The sequence below is a fragment of the Peromyscus californicus genome, unplaced genomic scaffold (assembly GCF_007827085.1).
Source record: "Peromyscus californicus insignis strain IS unplaced genomic scaffold, ASM782708v3 Scaffold_3__1_contigs__length_106647218, whole genome shotgun sequence".
NCBI lineage: Eukaryota > Metazoa > Chordata > Mammalia > Rodentia > Cricetidae > Peromyscus > Peromyscus californicus.
In genome coordinates, this window is record NW_026294551.1 from 72183677 (window position 1) to 72207571 (window position 23895).

General features: G+C 43.8%; 1 protein-coding gene across 4 annotated transcripts; it reads right to left on the reverse strand.

The window, feature by feature from the left end:
• Positions 1-5171: 5171 nt before the first annotated feature.
• LOC128122423 (zinc finger protein 354A) lies at positions 5172-18034 on the reverse strand. Of its 4 annotated transcripts, none has more exons than XM_052757980.1 (5): positions 17774-18034; positions 16982-17055; positions 16133-16259; positions 15590-15688; positions 5172-7295 (listed from the first exon to the last, which is right to left on the reverse strand). In XM_052757980.1, the coding sequence occupies exons 2-5, from the start codon at positions 17012-17014 to the stop codon at positions 5812-5814; spliced, it is 1743 nt and encodes a 580-aa protein (XP_052613940.1). In that variant the 5' UTR covers positions 17015-17055; positions 17774-18034; the 3' UTR covers positions 5172-5811. The 4 variants fall into 4 exon arrangements, with proteins under 4 accessions (XP_052613940.1, XP_052613942.1, XP_052613941.1 ...); XM_052757982.1 differs by having other exon boundaries at positions 17738-18034; XM_052757981.1 differs by having other exon boundaries at positions 17382-18034.
• Between the last annotated feature and the right edge of the window lie 5861 nt (positions 18035-23895).

Genomic DNA, 23895 nt, shown 5'->3' on the forward strand with positions numbered 1-23895 from the left:
CCAGCAGGAAGCAATTTTAAGAATACAACGCCCACATTCCCAAAGAGGTGGTGTGGGGAGGGTGGTTTTTTGGTCTTTTAATGGGTTTTGGGTCTGGGATGATTTTCATTGTTTAGGAGGGTTGGTTACAAGTTGTTTAAGGCTTAGGAAAAGGTCTAAGCAAAGGAGATTGGATTTAAGGTTCTTGTTTTTTTTAAAAAAAGAAAAAGACAATTACTAGTTTAAAATACTTTACATTGGATTGGATTGTTTTTTATTGTATACAAATTATATATATATATGTATATATATATAGAGAGATTGATATTGTTAGAAAATGCTATATGTATATTTCTAATTTTGTTGTACTTATACCATTCATTTAACAATGTAATGCAATTTGCTGATTCTTGAATGTTATTATTACCAACTATTAGGATAAAAAGAAATGAAAGTTAGTAGTTAGACATTACAATTGAACTTGTAGTCATATTAAGTATGTTTTCAAGATTGAGCAGATATATTTTAGATAGACAGGTCATCTTTAAACCCTTCAGAGATCTACAGAGTATGGCATTTAAAATGTTTCAATAACTTAGAAAAATTTTCTTTTTGTTATGACTATGAGACATGTCGGCTCCTGGCAGTATCAATCTACTTCAGAGAAAATATGGTCATTGAAGAAACTGCATATAGAGTTAACTTTCATTGTGGCAAAAGTTAGCCACTGAACAACAAAGTATCCTCGAATCGACTGCTGACAAACAGGACAAAATGGACAGACAGGACACGAAACGAAGGACTACCGATTCTTGCCAAGATAAGTGTGGTTGTGGCTTTAACAGGCATCTTCTGAGACCAGGACAATATGGCACCATCCCTGAAGTGGACTTTGCAATCCGGAAAAGGTACAGTGCCCCTTTCTTTAAAGGCAGCTGAACTGGCAGTGGACCGATGACTTCTGATGTGCTGTGGAACAACAGCTGAAGCAGTTATTCTTAAAAGAGTAACTAAGCTGATGGATTCTAACCTCTCAATGGTAGACTGGCATTTAATAGAAGAGATAAAGCCACCCACAAGCCAAGAAGAATGGGATGCAGAGAAGAATAGGATGCCAAGATGAAGCCACCCACAAGCCAAGAAGAATGGACAGCTGAATTAAAAAAAAAAAAAACATGAACAATTTCCTGAATGTAAAACCCTGAATCATGACAAGACACTGGTGGAATTCAGGTGTTTCTGGTACATGGACTACTCTCACCAAATGTGGCCTTGTTGGAGGAAGGGTGTCACTGGGGGAGGGCTTTGAGGTTTCAGAAGCCCAAGCCAGGACCAATGGCTTGCTCTTCCTGCTGCCTACCAATACAGATGTAGGACTGTCAGCTAAACACCCCAACACCAGGTCCACCTGCATACTAACATGCTTCCTGCCATGATGATAATGGGCTAAACCTCTTAACTCTAAGCCAGCCCCAATTGAATATTTTTCTTTATAAGACTTGCTGTGGTCATGGTGACTCTTCACAGACATAAAAACCCTAAAACAAGCCTTGTTGGAGTAGGTGTGGCCTTGTTGGAGATGTGTCACTGGTGGTCAGTGATGAGACTTCAAAGGTGCACACCAGGCTGAGAAACCATAAACACAGAGAAGAGAAGCCCTGTGACTATAGATAAAAGAATGCAGAAGGGGTTGAGCAGCAGTCACAGGAGTCAAAGACACTCATGTAGAAAAGGATCCCCACACCAGAAGACTGTTCCCACAGAAGAGAAACAGGCCTTGGGTTCGTTGGGTCATAATAGTAGCCAGTTGTGTTCATGGCAGTTTATTTAAGTCCCTGTGATCTTCTGAACATGTGTAGGGAAGATTGACTGTCATTCTCCAGCTGCCTCCCTCTGAACACATGCAGTTACTATGGAAACCACCAAAGAAGGAAACTAACTTCTTTCAGATTCAGTTCCTGGAATTTTTTTTAACAAGCTTTCATATAACTCAAGCTGACCTCAAACTCACTAGTAACAAATGACTTTGAACTGATCATCCTGCCTCTGTCTCTCAAAGGCCGAGGTTACAGATGTGCCACCGCCATGACCCTGGTTTATGCCCTACTGGGGATGGAACGCCAGCATTTGTGAAAGTTAGGCAAGCACTCCACCGCCTGAGCTGCATCTCCAGCCCCCATTTACTAGGGTTTTTAAGGCTGTTTTCTTCCACTGAGCCCAAGGAGTGAGAACATGCTTTGGGCTGTTGTTTTCTAGCATTAGCTACAATCCTCTGTAGGCATGAGGAGGACAGTGGACCTGTCCTGAAGCCTTTGTAGAAGGAGATGGACAGCTTGTTTGGGATCAGTAGGTATATATCTTCATCTCCTCTGTGTGGATGGTTCTCTCTTCTCTCATGCTCTCTTTTCACACAGAAGGATCAAATGTAGGCTGATGCCTACTGTAAGTTGGATGAGGTCCAAGAAATTTTGGATAACATGTCTCTTATGCCATTCCCTGGCACGCCAAGTAGCTATGTTCCTCTCCTTCCCTCTCTCCCATCCCCATAGTCGATACAGAGTATTCTGATGACACATGACTTTGGTATGCGGTCATGAAACCACAAGCCAGCATTGCACACCTAGTGGGAAGGCTGGAATTAAGTTTAAGAGATGGGTGTGGTAGAGATAAAAACCTGAGGGTCCATTTCCATCTACAAAGGAACAGAAAACAACCAATTAGCAAATTAACTAATCTCATCAGATTGGGAATTCCAGAGCTCCTACCAATGGGATGAGACACAGTGTAAGAATGATAAGCAGCGCTGGTTACCAGTGCTGGTTACAGTGCAGAAAGGTCATGAGCCACGGTCACGACAAAACCCAATGTCAGAGCTTTATTAGGAGGTAGGGGCAGAAGAACCAGACCTGGGGGAGATGCAAGTGCAGAGAGAGAGAGAGAGAGAGAGAGAGAGAGAGAGAGAGAGAGAGAGAGAGAGAGAGAGAGAGAGAGATGGTGAGGGTGAGAGGGAACAGAACAGAGGGGGTGGGGTCTGTGTCCAGCTCTTTAAGGTGCAGTTGGGCTTATGGAGCTATGCCACGCATGCACAGATTGCATGACCACTCTGTCACCAGTGCACACTGATGATGTAAGATGCAAGACCCTTTGCTTAGCTCCTGAATTGCGTATGTGCGGTCATGCAGCTGCAGTGCTGCAGAATCCCAACATTCCAAACTTTTTGCTTATTATAAAAAAAGCGAATGAACAAGAATAGGGGTGTCTTTCTACCAGAAAAACTGCTTCCAGCTCACTTGGTGGGCGTCAGTTGACTCTTGTGGGGAATGGGGCTTCCGAGGTAGACAGGCCTCGGAATGGTGGGCTGCTGTCTGCAGCCTCAGAGCTGTTCATCTTTCTTGGCTTGGCACTCTGGCTGCTTTCGTGTCTGACAGGATGCTCTTGAGACAGAGAAAAGCTTAGAAGAAAGAATTATTATTATAGAGGGGTGCCCAGGGTAATAGAGGGGGTCCCAAGACCAGGAAAGTTTGAGTTTGGCACTTACCTTGAAGTAGATCTGACCTGTCCAGATGGATTTAAGCTGGTTTCTTGAGCTTGGGAAAATTTTTGAACATATTAAGAAGCAGCCATAAGCAAGTTAAAGTCTTGGGCTGGTGACTATTGTAGTGTTTGGCACTCTGCTGGTTAATGTGAGAGAGAGAGAGAGAGAGAGAGAGAGAGAGAGAGAGAGAGAGAGAGAGAGAGAGAGAGAGAGAGAGAGAGCGCTTTTTCTTAATTTTTACCCAAGATAAGCTTTATCAGAGACAGATTATTTTAAGGCACACCTGTTTCCTTTATTAGTTTAGCATTCAGGAGACACAGGTGATCAATTGCTGAGATCATTTAATAGTAATAGATGATTATATTAAAGTCTGTTTTTGCTAAGCACAGACCCTTTTGGTCTAGGGGTATAAATACCTTTTTACTGTTACTGTTCCTTTTCCTTACTGCATGGATATATATTGGTGGAAGTATTAAGGCAACTCCATGTAGTTAAAAGGGAGATTTATTTTGAGGAGGCAACTTACAAGTAAAGGGATAGGTTACAGGGTCTGGGAAAGGTATAGTGCAGACCAGTGTTCTTGGGAGAACTTTGCTTGATCTACCTCCAGCGTCCCGGGATCCAGGAATCAAGAGAGCCGGCACATCTGGGTCTTGGGTCTTAAGGGCTCCTCTCTCAGCCCCGCCTCACAGGCGTGACAGTTACCTGAAGCCTCAATGGGGGTAGTACTTCCAGGGCAAAGCTGGAACAGCTACCCACTACAGATATATCTGATGGTCCTTGGATGGATCTGATGGTAGTTACTTAGAAGAGAGAACCGGGAAGAGAAAAGCTTGTAGGGTAAGACCTCATTCTTCTGGAATTAGGGACAAGGCTGAGAGCAGGGCCCTGTCTGTGTCACTGTGGATGGGAAGCACTGCTGACTGGTCTGGAGTGAGGCACAAGGAGGGAGCAAATGAAATGAAAGCTCCTACCTTAGCTGGAAAATCTTTTCCCATTAAGTAACTGAAAGTACAATTAAGTCTGGTGAGGTGGGTAAGACTGTCTCCCTACCCTGACAATAGGGAAATAAGGAGAGGTAGGATCCCAAAACCCCCTCAGGATTGAGTAAGTGGCTCGGTGTCCAACAGGAAGGAAACGGATCGCCTCCATGATGCATTCTGGATTCCCTGGGAGCTGTGGCCTAGCCCAAGAGGTCTGCTGGAGGTCTTTGTTTAATGTTCTTATGCCTCTGGGTGCGTGGAGGCAGTCAGCTGACCAGTTATCTCTCTAGGTGGCACTTTGAACAAGGCTCAATTGATGGCCAGGCATCAATTATGCATTTGTGTTAATATGCACGTGTACAATTGCCTGTGGAGATTAGAGATGTCAGACCTCCCTGGAGCTAGAGATAGGGGTATTTGTGAGCCACCTGACATGGGTACTGGGAACTGAACTTGTGTGCTTTGAAACTGCAAAACATTCTCTTAACCCCTGAGCCATTTCTTCAGCTCCCCATAATAGCCCATTTTCATATTTAATATACCTAGACAACAGCACACAGGATAACAGATAGGATTTAGCAATACATGACTTTAAAGCAATCAAAACTGCAACAACAACAAAAACCTCTGGGAACAGAATAATTGGGTAGAATAGCTTCAAATCACTGCAATACTAGAAGAGACCAGCTTTTTTATTTTCCATTTTTAATAAAATCCACACACAACATTTGAAATCAGGTAAAGAAAATGATCAATTCCAGAGACTAAGAGGTAGATTACAGTTCATTTTAATCTTATTTTGGGCCCTTTTTCTTAAAAATGTAGTATCTTTGATCCCTTTGGGATGTTACTAAAATTTTATAAAAAATATCAGCAGTGTAGAGTTTAGTACAGCACACCCCTCTGTTCACTCAGATGCCTATGATTACAATTACATCCAGCACACACTGCTTCTGGGAGAAAAGCACCATTTTACAAATGCCTTAAGTCATGGTCTTCAGTTTTGGGGATGGGGTCTCCCTAGGTTCCTCAGGCTGCCTCAAACTCAGTCTCAGGCAATCTTCCTGCTTCAGGGTCCTCAGTAGCTATGACTATGTGTATAAAACACTATGGCTGGCTCTCAAGTCATTTTTTAAAGTGTTAGACAGGCTTGAATACTTTCCTTCTACCTGTTACACAAAATTTATCCATGGGATTTAGTTGACTGTAGGTCCCCCCCCATATTCATTATGTTTATTACATCTCTCAAGTATATACTCTCCGAAGAGCTTTGGTTTAAGGCTTTTACACAAGCAAATTTACTTTTTTTTTTTTTTAAGAGTCCTCATCCACATGAATTTTGTAATGATTGGTAAGGGATGATCTATGGTTGAAAAGTTTCCCACATGTGTTACATTCATAGGGTTTCTCTCCAGTATGAATTCGCTGATGTGCAATACGTGAAGAGCTTTGCCTAAAGGTTTTCCCACATGTGTTACATTTAAAGGGTTTCTCACCAGTATGAATCCTTCGGTGCTGAATAAGAGCTGAACTTTGACCAAATGACATTCCACATTCCTGGCATCGATATGGTTTCTCTCCAGTATGAATTCGTTGATGGTTACTGAGAGATGAGTTACACCTGAATGTTTTCCCACACTCATTACACTTATAAGGTCTTTCTCCAGTATGCATTCTCTGATGTTGGATCAGAGCTGAACTTTGTCTGAAGGCTTTCCCACAAACTTTACATTTACATGGTTTCTCTCCAGTGTGAATTCTCTCGTGAATAATAAGAGTTGAATGGGAACTTAAGGCTTTGCCACATTCATTACAATTATAAAACTTCTCCCCAGTGTGAATTATTCGGTGTCTATTGAGTCTTGAAATAGAAGTGAAGCCTTTTCCACATTCATTACATCTGTAGGGCCTTTCTCCAGTGTGAATTCTTTCATGTTGAATAAGTGATGCACTCTGACTGAAGGCTCTGCCACATTCACTGCATTTGAAAGGTTTCTCTCCAGTGTGGATTCTCTGATGGTAACGAAGGGATGAACTAGACTTAAAGGTGTTGCCACATTCGTTACACAAGTAGGTCTTTTTTCTGGAATGAATTCGTTGACCAGGAAGAGATGTGCTGCAACTAGATGACTTCCTACCTGGGTTATATTTATAAGGGTTTTCTCTAGCATGGACTTTCTGATGTATAAAAAGACCTGACCTTCGGCCAAAGGATTTACCACATTCCTTACATCTGTAGGATTTTTCTACAGTGTGGGTTCTTAGATGTTTATAAAGGGATGTACTGAGAGTAAAGGCTTTGCCACATTCTTTACATACATAAGGCTTCTCTCCAGTATGAGTTATTTGATGTTGAATAAGGGCTGAACTTTGGCTAAAGGCTTTTGAACATTCTTTACATTTAAATAATTTCTCTCCACTATGGTTTTTCTCATGTTTACGAAGAGATGAGGTGTTGATGAAAGTTTTCTCACACATACTACATTTATAGCGTTTATCTGGTGTGATTTTTGGTTGATTAGATAAATACAATATCTGCTTGAAAGTGTTCTGTTTTTCACATTCTGATGATCTTTTTTCTCTATGTGACTTTGAGCTAAATTCATTGTTTTTATGGTTTCTTTCTATAGTTAAAATATTCTTATCCCACTTTTCCTCTAATTTGCCTTCATATATGAAAAGGTTTTCTGATTTCAAGTTCAAAGGTTCATTTCTTTTAGATTTTTTCATCATCAGTTCCTGAAATGAAGAGTCTTGTGTTTGAGTTGACTTAGTGGTTCTATGACTGCGCGTCAATCCTAGAAAGGGAAAAAGAAAGCAAAGATATTTCTTGTGATATAAAAATTGACTACTGAGACGATATGTAGAGTGAATAAATAAATACTAATGTTACTTAAGTAGTCTTGGTATGTGGTTAAAAATATTGAGGGTGGAATAGAAGAGTTAGTAGAGAAACATAATTGATAGGAACAGTAGCAGTAGAAAGAAGAAAAAATAAAGCAAACCCATTTCAAGAGGGTGATTAAATGGGACAAAGAGTTGGGAAATGCATTATCTAGAATCCAGAGATCCAACAGTACATTGTTATCTGCTAACTTTGCCCTTGTTTGTTTCCTGCAAACAGTATCTTTCAGATTCAATTCAAAAGTTTATTGTGGAAAATCCTTGCTTGACTTTGAATATCCACGATCCATTCCTTCAGCCAGATTCCTAAGACAGAATCTCAATCTGTAGCCCAGGTGTCCTTAAATCCATGACCTCTTGCTTTAGCCTCCTGAGTGCTGGGATTATAGGTGACCACTTCTGTACCTCTCTACATATAATGACGAGATCAGCATGTTCTACCTCTCATAAATCCTCTTGATGGTATCACATATATGTATCTTTCTGTTTTGTTTTGATATGGAGTCTTACTATACTAGACTAGGCTGGCTTTGAACCTGTAGCAATCTTCCTGCCTCTGCTTTCCAAATCTGAGATTATAGGCATATGCTACCACATCTGGCTTGTTTAGTAAATCTTTCTTACCTATACCTTCCTAATTTGAAGAAAATCAAATAGTCTTGATTATTTAAACATGAATTTCATATATATTAGTCACAAGCCCTCACAGAACCTGCCTTCCCAAACCAAACAGAGATGATTAAGATTTCTGAACCAGTTCACACAGAAGACATTATTAAATTAATTCTACAGAAGTGCCACAAGGTAGGCATAAGGTCAAGAACTGTAAATTGGAAAGGTAGCCTCATCCATGCATCAAGCAACAGAGGTGTTATGGTTTGAGTCTGAAATGTCAACTAAAGGCTCATGTATTAAAAGCCTCACTACTAGTTGACTGGTTTAGGGTAGAAACTGGATCATCATGGAGTCCTCAATCAATGGAATTATAGAAAGGTGGTGGAAGTCAGGAGGTGGGGTCTTGTTGGAAGAATAGATCACTGGAGTAATAGCTTGTATATCTTGTCCCTCTCTCCCCAACTTCTGGACTGTCATGTTCATGCATCACCCACATGACATCCTGCCTCACCACAGGCCCAGAAGCAAGGTAGCAAAGTAGCCATGGATTAAAGTCTCTAAAGCCATGAGACAAAAAAATTCTTCCCCCCATTTAAATGATTTCTCTCTCTCCAGTATCTGTCACAGCAAGGAAGAGTCTAACACACTGCCTCAGGCCTTCTTGTAAAGAAAGGCTACAGTTCTGACACCTTGCCTTTACTAGAGTTCTGAGTATAGCAGTCAGGCACTGTATGTATATCTTCCCCATAGATAAAGTGGGAAGGTTTGAATAAGAATGCCCCACCCCCTATTGGCTCATAGATTTGAATGTTTAGTCAACAGAGATTGGAACTGTTTGAGAGGATTAGGAGGGATCCCTGTTGGGGGAAATACGTCATTATGGGTGGGCTTTGAGGTTTCCAAAGCCCATGCTAGGCCCAGTCTGTGCTGTGTGTGTGTGTGTGTGTGTGTGTGTGTGTGTGTGTGTGTGTGTGTCTGTCTGTCTGTATCTCTGTCCCCCTTCCTGCTGCCTATGGGCCAGGTTAGAGAACTCTCAGCTATTGTTCCAGTACCATGTCTAACTGCATGCTGCCATACTCCTCACCATGACAATAATGGCCTAAACCTCTGAAATTGTAAACTGGCCCCAATTAAATGTTTTCCTTTCTAAGAGTTGCTGTGGTCATGGTGTCTCTTCACAGCAATGGAATAGTGACTAAGACAGGCAGAGAAATGGTATTTTGTTTCCTATGCATTACTGTCTCTACTGTTGTCTCTTAACTACTTTCCTATCTTTGAGTCTTGCCCTCTGACAACTCAGTCACCACAGATAATCCTTCCTAAATCCATATCTTCCTGTGCTACAGGCTCCTAAAGATCTGTAAGAAAGCCAATGATTCATAGATGAGGTCCAGGTTCCTCCTCACAGTGAAGGGAACTTTTGTCTACATCTGCCATCACCTCCCTCCCCTAGCTACTTGTCAAGTATGCTGAACTAGATGCAATTTCTGGAGCAGTCCAGTTTAATTCTACTGGTTTATTTTTACATGTGTAGAGAACTACCCTTCCATTCACACTCACTCACTAGGTAATTCTATGGCTAGATAACAGTCTGAAGGAATGTAGAATGTGCTGAGTAAGACAAGGTTCCAGCCTTACAGAAACTTATACTTTCATATGTGTGCATGTGTGTGTGCTGAGTAGGAGAGAGGATGTAGGGACAAACAAGTAAACAGAAGACATGTGGCTAGCTGAAGAGAGTCCTAGGCAAAGCAATCAGGAAACAGAGAAGTCCAGAGGACTTGAAAAGAACAAAGACCTGGTGCCTGGAATGCACTGAACAAAAGGGAGAATGGTAAAAGAGCAAAGGATGGGGTGGAGGCGAATCATACAACACTTCCTCAGTACTGGTGAAGACTAGGGAATTTTATACTAAGTGTGATAGGATGCTTGGGGAAAGCTTCCTCAGTACTGGTGAAGACTAGGGAATTTTATACTAAGTGTGATAGGATGCTTGGGGAAACAGGTGCTCATCTGAGTTGGCAGAGAACAGTGAGCAGGGGCAGGAGTGAGAACACAGAGATGAAGGTGTGTAGGTCATAAAGAGGGTAAGATCCAGATGAAGTTGCTAACAGGACTGAGATGAATGGACTAACAGAGTACTAAGAAGGAAAGAGGACAATTAAGATCATGCCTAGGTTCCCAGCGTGAAAATGAATTATGACACCAATTACCAAGAGGGAGGAGAGAATGGCAAGTCCTAGGGGGTCTGTTTCAGGTATGTCTGTGATAGCTAAGGGGCTTCAGAAGAAAACACAAGGAAGCACTGAAATAGCTGTGTTATTTTAGAGATCTGGGGAAAGGTCAGAGCTGAAGATAGGCATGTGGGAGTCATCAGCATAGATTCTATTTAAAGCCAAAGACTGAAAGAAATCACCAGATTTCTTGAACATGTAAGAAGAAAACTGGGAGAGGATGGTGTTCCAGGAGCCAGAGAGGAGCAAGTCATCAGTTGTGGCAAGTACCCTGAAGACTGGGTTTGGTGTATGTATGGCTTGGTTGGTGTGCCAGAGAGGAGCAAGTTATTTCAACAACACCATTGACATAAGCTAAAGTCATTTGAGAGAATAGAATCTCAATCAAGAAAATGCTTACATAAGATGGGTATAACACAAATCTTAAAAGGTCTTATTAATAAAAAACCCAGAGCCAAATATTGGAGTGAAAGCTGAAAGATCAGAGAAGCAGAACAAGCCAGCCACAAGCTCTTACCTCTAGGAAATCCTCAGTCTCAAGACAGTGAGTTCCTGTTTCCTTGTGCCTTATATCCCTTTTTCTGCCCTGCCATCTTACTTCCTTGGATTAAAGGTGTGTGTGCTTCTCAAGTAAAGGCATGAGATCTCAAGTGTTAGGAAGAAAGGTGTGTGCCACCATGCCTGGCTCTGTTCTCAGTATGGCCTCAAACTCACAGAGTCCCACGTGATAGGATTAAGGATGTGTGCCATCACTGTCTGGCCTCTATGTCTAATCTAGTGGCTGGCTCTGTCCTCTGATCCCCAGATAAGTTTTATTTGGGTGCATAATATATCACCACAAATGGGGCTATAGGAAAAGCCTATAGGGTATTTTCTTAATTAGTGATTGATATAAGAGGGCCCATCCCATTCTGATTGGTGCCATCCCTGTTGGTGGTCCTAGGTTCTATAAGAAAGCAGGCTGAGCAAGCCATGATGAGCAAGCCAGTAAGCAGTACTCTTCTGTGGCCTCTCCATCAGCTCCCACCTCCAGGTTCCTACCCTGCTTGAGTTCCTGTCCTGACTTCCTTTGATGATGAACTGTGATGTGGAAGTGTAAGCCTCCCCCAATTTCTTTGGCCACAGTGTTTCATCACAGCAACAGTAACCTTAACTAAGACAGTTGGAAAGGCTTGTTATACAAGCATGAAGACCTTAGTCAATCTCCCAGAAAGCAATAAAAAAAAAGCAGAGTGTGGTGGACTTGTAATTCCAGTGCTGGAGAGTTGAAACAAGAGGATCCCTGGAGCTTGCTAGCCAGCCACTCTAGCCAAATTGTCAAGCTCCAAGTTCAGTGAGAAACCCTGTCTCAAAAGATAGGGAATGAATGAAGGAAATATCTGATGCTCACTTGTGGCATCCATGTACAGATACACATAATGAACATGAACACGCACACACACTCCAAAAGACTAAAACTCCCGACTGCAGCACATGGAGGGAGCATGGGATATAAAAACAGTTCTTTTAGTAGCGCAGTAAACAAGAGAGACCAGCTGGAGGACTCAGGGAATCAGGAAAAGTGACAATACAAGCAGAAATGGAAAGCATGTGTAAAGCCTGGCTCTGAGAATGACAACAGGGGATTGAAAATTTTGTTTATAATGGAAGTCATCATAGCTACAAGGGCCTACATCAATTCTACTGTACCCATTTCAACTCCTAAGTGCCAAGGTCTTAATTCTCAATTCACTTTCTACTGAGGTCAGTCTTAGATTGTAGACATGCTAAATGTTCCTTACCATCTACTCAGAACTGTGGCCATCACTACAAACTGAGAAAACACAAGGATGGTCTCTATCCTGTCTCAGAGGAAGTAGGGCCATTCGAAACCAGGCCTTTTAACCTCCAGGATTGAGAAACTGAATTCTAATTGCTTTAAGCCACTCAGTTTTATTTAGTTGTGGTGTCTCTAGCATATCACTATGAACCCTTATGTCTCTTCCACTAAACTAAATAAGGCTAAAGCAATTCTCAGCCATCAATCATTTCATCCATAAATGTGTCAAAATGACTCATATGATGCCCCCCCCCCCAAATTAACTCTATTGTTTGCAGGTAGTCTCATTCTTCACATAAACCACAAATAAACCAAACTGCTCTGATGTAAAGACAATTGCAGAAATTCTCTATGTTCCAAATAAATGAAATAAATGAAACAAGCTGCCTCCACATACAGACGTCAAGGAAGAGACAGATCACAAGCACATGCACTCGGTATGTGGAAGGAAAATAAGGATGCTGAGATGAAAAATATGGAGGACAGAGCCCTGTTTTAAATGAGTGGAGCCTGTTCCACAAACTGACAACTAGGCAGAAACTCGTCAAAGACAAGAGCACTTAGCCATGGAGAAAAAGAAAAGGCACAGAAAGAAAAGGTCAGGGACAAAAGCCTTGAGGCAGAACAGAAGGAGATAACAGTGAAGACCACATTGAGGACTCTGGCTTGTGCGCCATGGGATGGAAGTTACTAGTTTTGAGCATGGGAGCAATAGGAGATGATCTAAGCCTGTTGCTAACCTCCATGGTAACCCCCGTGTCAAATCAGGAAAAGCTCCCCTTCCAGAGACTTCACTGTAGGACAGCAGCTGACTACCCTCAGCTGAGCACACTCTGGACCACTGCTGACAGTAAAGACGACAAAGAAATGACAAGGCAGTGAAGTGACCTCACGGGAGACGGGATGACTAGACCATTTCTGGAATTGAAAAACATCAAAATTCCACAATTCCAGAACATTTCTGCATTTGGATGTGAGCCAAACCTTCGAGATACACAGGTGCAATGTGCCCATGATTCTTAGTGTAGTTATCAGAGAAAGCACCACCTCATTGCTTAGGCTTGGGCCAGTTCTTAAGCAAGAGACCCAAGTAAGACACAGACACCCTGAACCATGGTCTCTCACTTCTCAGTTTAAAACTTACAAACCCAGGAACAACAAAAGCTATTAGACTTGTGCATTTTGTTGTTGCTTTAAAAAAAATTTCATTATTCATTTTTCCATTTACACATGTGCTTTGCCTGCATGTGTACCACATGCATTCCTGGGGCACACAGAGGTCAGAAGAGGGCATCAGAAGCCCTGGAACTGAAGTTATGAATGGTTATGAACCACCATGTGAGTGCTGGAAACTGAAGATTCTCTGCAAGGGCAGCCAGTGCTCTAAAGAACTGAGCCCTGTTTTGTTTTCTTATCTGTGATTAGTTTTGAAGGGAAACATAACTTGCAGGTTCAGAATTGGGTTCTGTCTGACATCATGACCTCAGGTACAGATTTGCAGGTCCCTCAACTGTGCTTGGAGTATGTGAGTTCCTGCTGAGGAGGAGTCCAGGTGCATGGTGGCTTGCCATGCATGGAGACATGAGCATCCCTAGGCCTCCCACCTGAAGTCCACTCTTGAGAGAAAAGGATGGCCATTCCTCAAGAGGAGCAGAGCAGCACACTTATAATCCCAGTGCTCAGGGGATTAAAGTAGGAGAAATCTGGAGTTCAGTGTCAGCCTGGGCTACACAGTCAAACCCTCACACAGAACAGAGCAGAAAGCAGCTCCAACGTCCACTCATCACTTCACTCCTCAGTCATCCACTCAGTTTTTCCTCAGAGCCGAGGAAGGCAGGTGACCCCTTCATCAGGTATCTCAGCTTCTCCCAAGACAGCACTGAACAGCAGGCCTATTCTGCTCAGGCTAATTCCCCTCCCTTACTTTGGGGTAACCTCTGGCAGTTTCTACACGAATGAGGATTTAAAGACAACTGTGGCTGCCATCTCAGAAGTGGTCACTCTGGACTAGGAAGAGATGCTCTCATATAATACAAGGGCTGTGAGAGGACAGGGTGGCCTGTCATGTGGCTCTTCTCTAGGCCCAGGACCACTGACTGACTTAAGGGCTCAGATCTGCCCCAATTCTTCTCCCCTCCTAGGCAAGCAGAAGCCCATGGTACGAGTCTTGGTTCACCAATGAGGGTGTTTCCCCAAGTCTCTATCACCACAGCAACCACCTCTCCTGCCCCTCTTCAGGTCACTTCAGGGCAAGCCGACAAGGTCTTTTCTCTTAACCACCTTGCAAAAACAGTTTCCCAGGATCCTATTCCCACCTGGTCAGCTCAAGGTTTCAAGGGTTCTGACTTCGCTTGTGAATTCCAACCTTACAGAATTCCCCACCAGAGATCTATATGCAAATACTTCACTTATATCTAAAATGAAAACTACCCCCACCCCAAACTCATCAAACCGGGTCTCTGTAGACTCCTGAAGCAGGGGCCTTCATCTCCACCCCACTAGCTTTCTACCTTCAGTCTTGCAGTAGCTCCCTTAGGCTCCCTGACTGTGCCTCACTTTCAGTCCGCCCTCCACAGTGCATGTCACAGGAGGACTTCCTGAATATAAAACATTATATACAAATAAAGACCCTTTTCCCAGATTCATTCTAAAAGGACACAATGCCTCCTAACCCTTCTCTTTGTGCTCATGTGTGCAGAGCTCCTACTCACGTGCGCACACACTAAATTTTTAAGAGCACAATTTTCTTTCAACCTGGTGGTAACATATCTCAACAGTGCCCTGAGACTTGCCTCACTACTTGACACTCTGGAGCTGCCTCTATCACCGGTGTTGATGGATGCCAGAACAAGGACAAACCAGGTATTTTTTTAGCTGTTTTACTAAAGACTTCTGAATTGTTTCTGACTAGAACCAGCTTTCCCAACACTATCAAAGAGTACGAAACTGCCATTTACATTTCAAGTACTTCCAGTTGTTCATATGCAGAATACGGCTCCCAGAACTGCACCAAGGCACTTGTTTCGGGACCCTTGCGTAGCCTTCCTGTCTCATTCCATTCATTTCCTTTTCCTTTACACACTTGGAACTTCAGCCTGAGTTCTTTATCATCCCTTAAATATAACATACCTCTTAAATGATCTCTGAAGACACAACCCTCCTCAGAAACAACCAACACGAAAAAAGAGCCCAGGAAATTCATTCAGGACATGATCAGGAGAGAATACATGGAGCTGGGCCAGACTTCAGCTCCAGTTCCCTTCCCTCATTCCTATTTAATTCATTGTTAATTCACTGGGTTGTTTTTTCATTTTGTTTTGTTTTGGGTTGAGTTTTTTATGGACTTTACGTGTGCCAGGCGGGTGTTCTTACCATTGAGCTCAGCTCCATCCCAGCCGCCATCACTTCCTGTGGACTGAGAACCTGAAGACGTTTCCCATCCCACACTCCAAGCTGCACCCTCTCCTTATTCACCACACTGGTGCCTGAAGAAACTGCCAGGCCTGGTGCACTCACTCACCCAGAGAGGAGCCTCCAGGACCTTCTTTCTCCACCTTCCAGGGATCCTCTCCTTGCTGCAGCAGGGAGATCACCTTTGGTTTGGTAAACGGGAATCCTGCTTGGAGATAAAATGAACTCATTAACTAAAAGCCAGGCAACCATATAAGACTGAGAAAATCTCTTACGTTGCAGAAATCAAGTGAGCCTAAAAATGTTTACCCCGTATGGCCCTTTGCAGAAAAAGTATGCAAACTTCTAGCAAAGGCAATGGGAAAGTGGTTCCACAAACGGAACCAACAAGCACAGAATGACTGCTGGTGGGGGGAGGATGCCTGCACCATGAAGAACCACAGGAAGCAATGTCTCTGCCACCTCCTCTAGTGAGCCTGGGCAGTTCCAAGCCTGCTGTGGGAAGAACATGCTAATACTTATTTAGAAGGACCCATCTGTACGACCATAAAGCAAAACTCTGCTAAGGTTTCCCAATGGCCGCAGCTTTCATTCAGGGAAGGAGGTACTAAGGTCTCATTTCTGAATCTACGCCCACAGGGAACTCCCTTACCCAGTGAGGCCAGATTGCTGTAGTTCTCCAGCATCACCTCACGGTACAGGCTTCTCTGAGAGTGATCCAGCTTCTTCCACTCATCCCGAGTAAAGAGCACAGCCACATCCTCAAACGTCACCGACACCTGTGAGGAAAAGCCAACTTGAGGAGCTCTGAGTTCAAGTAAGAGACCCTGACTCAAAAGATCTGGCCATGGGGGAAGTCACCCGATACAGTCACTTGGACTTTTACATGCACGTGTACATGTGTACATGTACTTCCTCACACACAGATATGCCCAACCAAGTACATGAGAGTATGCATATATGCATGCATGCACACCATATCACACATACATGCATAGGACAAAAAAAATTTAAAGTGTACAAGCAAAACGTATAATCTATAAAGTAAAGTGGAAAAAACAAAGAACCACCATGGGCTGGAGAAGGCTTGGGGAGCAACACAAAGACCGGCAGGAAAAGGAAATAGATAATCAATCTTGGCAAAGACAAAGAAAGAAACACAGACGAGTGAGGGAGGCAGGGCCAGAAAGGAATTTTCTCAAGTATGTATGTCTGCTCTGTCCCAGGCATGTTACTTGTGGAATTTGTAGGCATACACCAGACTGGGATCAGGCAACAGTGGCGTGTCTATCAAGAAATACAGAAGACTAGAATTGTGAACACGGGGTGCGCTCCCTACGGAATCCACTAGCCATGAAGGGAACATCAACTCCTCCAAGTAGGACATGGGCTCCAAATCCTAGTGAAGGCTCAACTACGTGGAAGGAAAACTTCCGTCAGGGAAGAAAAATCAAGCCAACCCCTCCCCTTCCACTGAGAAGGGAAATGGCAATGCGCTTACCTGAGACCTCGATTCCCTTTGCTCAGGAGCCATGTTCTCTCTGCGGGTGAGAGATGATGAAGATGAAGGCGAATCTGAGGGAAGACAAGGAAGAAAAGGGTAGGTAGCACCTGATGCTTCGCACCCCTCAGAAGCGCCATCTCCGAAAGCGTCCCATCAACATCAGCTGAGCCTGGCTCTCCTGCCTCCAGAGAGAGAAGCAGGAGCTGGGGGTGGGCATCAGAGAATAGACAGGTCACTACTTCTCTTGTCCGTGGATTTTCAGAAGCAAGACTCGGGCGACACCGGACTCCCATGTGCCAGGCATCACCCTACACGGTTCACGACAGCTCAGCTGGCACTGCCCGGACCCTTCAGATCAGGAAACTGAGGCCGGAGTGTAGCCACAGCAGGGACGCACCCGCTAAGATCTGACACCGGCTCGCGACAGTGTTCCTCCTCCCCACGCGTTGCCCACACAACTGTTCTTCTGCTGTCAAGGGGTCGAGTTCCAGATCCCCAGAGAAAACTCCGGAAAGGGGACCCAGGACAGGAGGGCGGCACGCGAAACATAGCCTGGGTTGGCCCCGCCCGGGCCGTGGGGAGCAGGTCACCTGCAGTCCAGGGCCGGGACCGCTGGGACCGCGCGTTCCCCCGCGTGCCCAAGGTCGGCTCCCGGGAGGGGGACGCGCCGTAGACGCTGGGGGGCGGGGGGCCGTACCAGGCTGAACCCAGCCCGGCCCGCCTGGCGTACGAACAGGACTGGCCTTCGCTCACCTTCCCCCCACCCCCGAGGCTCCCGCCACGCCTCACCGAGGCTCAGAGCCGCCGCGCGGGCGGACTCCGCCTGGGGCACCTCGGCCCCCCACCTCGAACCGCGCCACAGACGCCCCAGGGCTCCGCGAAGGCTCACGGGAGGTCAGAGCTCCGGGTCCGAGGGCGGTGGCCGCGGAGGCCTCTGGGAAATGTAGTCCACTCCAAGACCCAAGGATTCTGGGGTTTGAAGTTCCTCAGTTTGGGGGGGGCTGCTCAGTTCCTACGGTGCGCAGTTCTAGTGGAAGCCAGTAGTGCACAGGAAGATGGCACTAAGTACCCTTTAGGAGAGCTTTTTTATAAGTTACTAGTGGGGCTGGAGAGGTGCTCAGCGGTTTAAGAGTCCTTGCTGCTCTTGCTGAGGACCTGGGTTCAATTCCCACTATATGTATCAGGTTGCACACAATATGTAACTCCAGTGCCTGGGATACAACGCCCCTTTCTGGCCATTCCAGGAAGTGCATGCATTTCCATGTTTATACATACAAATAATGTCTTTACAATTCTTTTCCCTCAAATAAACAAAAAAAGGGAAGAAAAGGTTGTTGCAGAATATTTGTTTACACTTTAAAGATGTGTCTCTGCCTAAGGCACCTTCTGATTGGTTTAATAAAAAAGCTAAATGGCCAATAGCTAACTAGCAGGAGAGATAGGTGGGACTTGGGCAGAGAGAGGAAAATTGAAATGAATCTAAGCACTTGAGAGCCATCAGCCAGATTCGGAAAGAGTTAGACATACAGGATGGGATAGAGAAAAAGTCATGTAGTAGAATGTAGATTAATAAAAATATGGGTTAATTAAGTTATAAGAGTTAGTTGAAAATAAGGCCAAACTTTCATAATTAATAATAAGTCTCTATGTCATTATTTGGGAACTGGTTGGTGAAATAGAAAAAGACTTGTTACAAGAGTTATTAGAATTAGGCCACAAGTAGCCATGATGGAGCCCTGATGGGCAAAGCAGACCCTTCAATTCCCAAGGACAGGAATTACTTAGTCTTATAGGTTTGGGAAAGGAGGTGTTCCACACCACATGACCTAACTTGTGTGCCAGGGATCACAGGACAAGGCAGGAAGGCACTAGATGCAAGCTAAGTCATAATTCAAGATTGTCTTGGTGTATCTGTGGGAGCTGGTCTAGCAATTGAGAGAAGAAAAGGAGTAACTCAACCCTGTGAGCCTTGTAATGTCACCCAGGTTACATATCAACTCTTAGTCCAGAGAGGGAGAGTGGGTTTGAGTTTTCAAAGAGAAAGACAGCTGTAGGGTCTGTGTTCTAACACTTCTATGTGCCAGGCCCTATTACAAGCTATTCGAACAGCATCAGTGAATAAAACAAATACCATTATCCTGAAGTACATTTTCTTTGTAGAAGACAAGAATCAGACAATAAGACATGAACATGATTAGATGGGGATTTAGGGGATACCTGTAATGAGAAAACAACCACAACAGAAGAAGAGTTAGGTGAAGGGCAGCTGGACACATGAACATGAAGAACAGATTTGTGGCAACGTCTCAAGAGAGGAGAAAACACGTTAGTCATGTTTTTGTGGACGTGACACACACTTGAGAGAAATAACTTAAGGTTCTAAATAAAGGGCTATTTGGGGGTCTTGGTTTGCAAGCTTAAAGTCTTCACCTGGCTGACTCCATTGCATTGTAGGTTCATTGCCAGGCAAAGCATCGCCGAAGAAGGGCGTGGAAGAGGAAAGCTGTGCATCTGATGGTACAGGAAGCAAAGAGGAGCTAACGGGAAGAGATGGGGCCAAAATAGACCCTTCAAAGACACCCCTAGAAGCCCACCTCCTCCAGCCAGGCCCCACCTTCTATAGTAACACCCCAAAATTGGTTGAAATATTGAATCTATCAAGGGATTAAGTCATTATCTATGTACCAGCCCTTATGATCAAATCCTCTGTGGTTAAGGCTTAGAAATGCATCCAGATATGTGCTTTACCAAGATCTTAGGTGTCCCTCAATCCAATGAAATTGACAACCAATAGTAATCATCACAGGGCCCTTACAGGCGGAGCCAACAGGCAATTGTTTAAGTTAGAAATTTTTATTCATGGGGGCCAGCAAGATGACCTGGCGGGTAACCACTCACTGCCACGCCTAATGACCTAAGTTCGGTTCTAGGAGGTCACATAGTGGCAGGACAGACTGACTCTCACAAGTTGTCCTCTGATTTCCACACACGCACTGTGGCAATACACATCCATATACACACAATAAATAAATGTAAAAACATTTTATGTTAATTAATTGGAGGTGGTACTGGAGAGTGAACCTGAGCTCCTAACAGGCTAGAAAAGCACTCTACCACTGAGCCCCATGCCCAGACCGTTGGGAGATCCTGCTGCCTAAGGTTGCAGTCCACCGTGTCCGGGCAGCTCTCTGAGCTCAGCACAAATGGAGGACTCCCTTCTCCCAGCAGCGGCTTCCTCCTCTCTGCCTGACCTTGTTTGGCGGCTGTCCCTGAGCTTGGGTGCCTGACTTATCTTCAGTGTGACCTTTGACACAGTTCCCTGCAAATGCTCTCCCCCTGCCACCCACATGATAATTAGATATTCTGTATGATGGGACTGTGCTGCCAAATGAAAACGATGCACATTCTGAGCACCTATTAGGTGATGTCCCAGCTACTGTCCCCATCCTGTTGTTCATTGTCAAATCCTGGGAGAGGTAGCTGTATCACTTGTTGTCCAATCTCTGCATAATGGGAAAGTGCAGGGCTTGTCTCAGGTCCTGGCTAGAGTAGTCTGTGAGTCTGGATCGTCTCAGCTAGCCATCTTGAAATTGTCCTGAGCAGTTTGTAGTCCAAAGCTGATCTTTGGGTGATGTTTGTCAGTTTAACGGCTTTATCATAGTCCATGTGAAGTCATCATTGTGGGATCCCATCATCTTTTTGGAGACTTCAGAGATCGCATTAGGTCAGATTATTCCTTTCCTTGGTAATTTTTTCTGGGTAGTTCTCTCTTCTTCTTTGGAAGCTTCTTTGTCCAAAGGTCTTTCAATTCCTCAGGATGGTTGTTACTATTTTCCTGAAAAGACATAAACAAAACCCTTCCCCAACCCTAACTTTGGGGAGTTTCCAATTCTAATCTTTATCAGTTTTGATTTATGGTTTCTTCTTGAATTTTTTGCTTTATTTTCTAAAGCTGTTCTATCATCCAGAGCAGTGTGGTTTTTTTTTTTACAATAGGCATTTGTAATTATTTAACTATTTAATTGCTCTGGGAAGGAGTTTCCTCTATAATGGCAGGAAAGAACTGAACCAAATTTGTCATGGCCTAAGAGAGGCCCCTCAGGGCATTTCCCGATGGTAAAGGCAAGGGATTACCTTGTCTGTCCCTTGTTGACCTACATTCATTAGTCCAATGTCTGCCTTTGCCACATCTTCTGCATAATCCAGAAGGGAGGGGCATTCTGTTGGGATTATTCCTTGAAAAAATGTTGTTTCTAGGAACTCCCTGCTGTTTACAGTCCCTTTTTAGGTGACCTTGTTTACCACAATTTAAACATTTGACACTACTATTTTTCTTCAAACCTCTGGAAATCACCTCTCTTATCCAAGCATCATCATGGTCATGAGATTCAGTATTCGTTGTATATTAAATCCATTCCTCCAAAGGTGCTGATCGTGCCTTTAATGGCCTAATTACCATTTTGCATTGTGCATTAGCATTTTCAAAAGCCAGAGATTCAATTATTATTTGTTTAGCTTTTGAATTTGGTATCATTCTATTTACTGTTGAAGTTAATCTTTGTAAGAAATCAGTGAAGATTTCTTTTGGGCCCTGTATAACTTTTGTAAATGTCTCAATTTTCTTTCCTACTTCTTCAATACTGTCCCAAGCATTCAAGGCTGCTGTGTGGCATAAAGCCAGGGTGTGATCATTATATAAAGATTATCTTTGTATATTAGCATAATTGCTCTCTCCAAGAAGTTGATCTTGCAAAATTTCCATACCTCTAGCCCTACTTTGAGTTCAATGGTCTTAGCCTCATCCTTCCATCAGGTCCTCCATTGTAATTGGGGACCAGCCTCTAAGACTTCTGTAACCAAATCTCTCCAGTCTTGAGGGATAATTCTATTACAAGTTGACCATGAGTTTAACATATGCTTCACAAAAGGTGAATGCATACCATATGAGACTATCACTTCTTTGAATCTCCTCAAATCTAACATTTTCACAGGAGTCCATTCAGCTTTTACACAGTCTTAGGGATATCTATCATTTGGCAGTTCCTGTAAGGTTACTGGATAAATTAAGGTTGGCTGTTTGAAAGCCTTAAGCTGTTACTCTGTAACCTTACAATACAATGTTGAAATTGGTATCCACTTCTGGTCATGGATCTGGGTATTCACTTCTGGTCATGGATCTGGGTGTTCACTTCTGGCCATGGATCTGGGTTCCCACTTCTAGTCAGTGAAATAACAGGACTAAGTTCATCTTCCCGTTGAACACTGGATAAGATTAGAAAGGAGATGATTTCAGACAAATGAAACAAACAGGGTGATTCCTTCAGGTACCCCAGCTTCTTGCCTTGATGGGTCTCAGCTCTGGCACAGAATAGGCCCATTGGAGGGACCCATAAACTTCATGAGTGGAGGAGGAGACAGAGCTGAGAGGCTAGGGACACCAGGGCACCTGAAGGATGCAGGAGAAAGTGGTGGTGAGAACAGAATTACACTGAAATAGACCCCTGGGTCTGCAGAGGATGCCATCCATGCACTTAGTGGACTGTTGACTGGTACTTGTCATATGCTGCATGAGGCTCAGAATTACTGAAATAGGCCCCTGGGTCTGCAGAGGATGCCATCCATGTACTTAGTGGACTGTTGACTGCTACATGTCACACGCCACTGCATGAGGCTCAGATCTGGTGTTGACAGAGGGTCAGGAATGATGCCTATACCCAACATCCAGACTAGAAGATGTCACAGTTCATGGGGAACCGGATTGGCATGCAATAGGGGCTTCCCTGAGGAGGAAATGGCCAGCTTCAGCCTGAAAACTATTCAGACTCACTAGCACACCTTAAAACCAGGACTGGGGAGGACCAAGCTATTTCAAAACAAATTGACTACATCCCAGAAAAAAAGGTTCCTTGTTTGAAGCTATATAAAAAGACCCCAGAACCCAAAAAAGTAAAGTCAGCATTGCTCAGTGTCCCATAATACACTCCAGCCAGGTATGAGAGGAGACGAGCAAACCAACATGGAATTGTAAACCAGTAAGAAAGTGGACACTGTATAAAACAGTAAGAAAGTGGACCTGCCAAAATGACAGAGTGGCAGCCCATGGAATGGGAAAAGATCTTCACCAAACCCAAATCTGACAGAGGGCTAATATCCAAAATATACAAAGAATTTAAGAAACTAGACATCAAAAAACCAAACAATCCAATTTAAAAATGGGATACAGATCTAAATAGAGAATGTTCATCAGAGGTATCTCAAATAGCCGAGAAACACTTAAGAAGATGTTCAACATCCTTAGCCGTGAGGAAAATGCCAATCAAAATGACACTGAGATTCCATCCTATGCCTGTCAGAATGGCTAAGATCAAAAACACAAGTGGCAGCTCATGCTGGAGGGGATGTGGAGCAAGGGGAACACTCCTCCACTGCTGGTGGGAGTGCAAACTTGTACAGCAGTTTTGGAAATCAATATGGTGGTTTTTCAGAAAATTAGCAATCAGTCTACCTCAAGACCTGGGCATATACCCAAAGGATGCTCCACCATACAACAAGGACATTTCCTCAACTATGTTCGTAGTAGCTTTAATTGTAATAGCCAGAAACTGGAAACAACCTAGATGTCCCTCAACCAAAGAATGGATAAAGAAAATGTGGTACATTTACACAATGGAGTATTTACTCAGCTATTAAAAACAATGACATTAGGAAATTTGCTGGAAAATGGATGGAACTAGAAAAAATTATCCTGAATGAGGTAACCCAGACACAGAAAGACAAACATGGTATGTACTCACTCATAAGTGGATACTAGATGTAAAATAAAGTTGAACCATGCTGTGATCAGTGACAGATTCAGAGAAACTAAGTAACAAGGAGAGCTGGGGGGAGGGGTATGACATTGCTGGTGGATG

Bases quoted from the DNA above. Each gene is read 5' to 3' on its own strand.
- LOC128122423 (XM_052757980.1), bottom strand. From the start codon at position 17,014: ATGGCTCCTGAGCAAAGGGAATCGAGGTCTCAG. The intron at 16,260-16,981 runs GTAAGCGCATTG...TTTTCCTCACAG, and splicing joins AAAGGGAATCGAGGTCTCAG to GTGTCGGTGACGTTTGAGGA. The intron at 7,296-15,589 runs GTGAGTGAGTGC...TTCCCTTTCTAG, and splicing joins TCCTGGAGGCTCCTCTCTGG to GATTGACGCGCAGTCATAGA.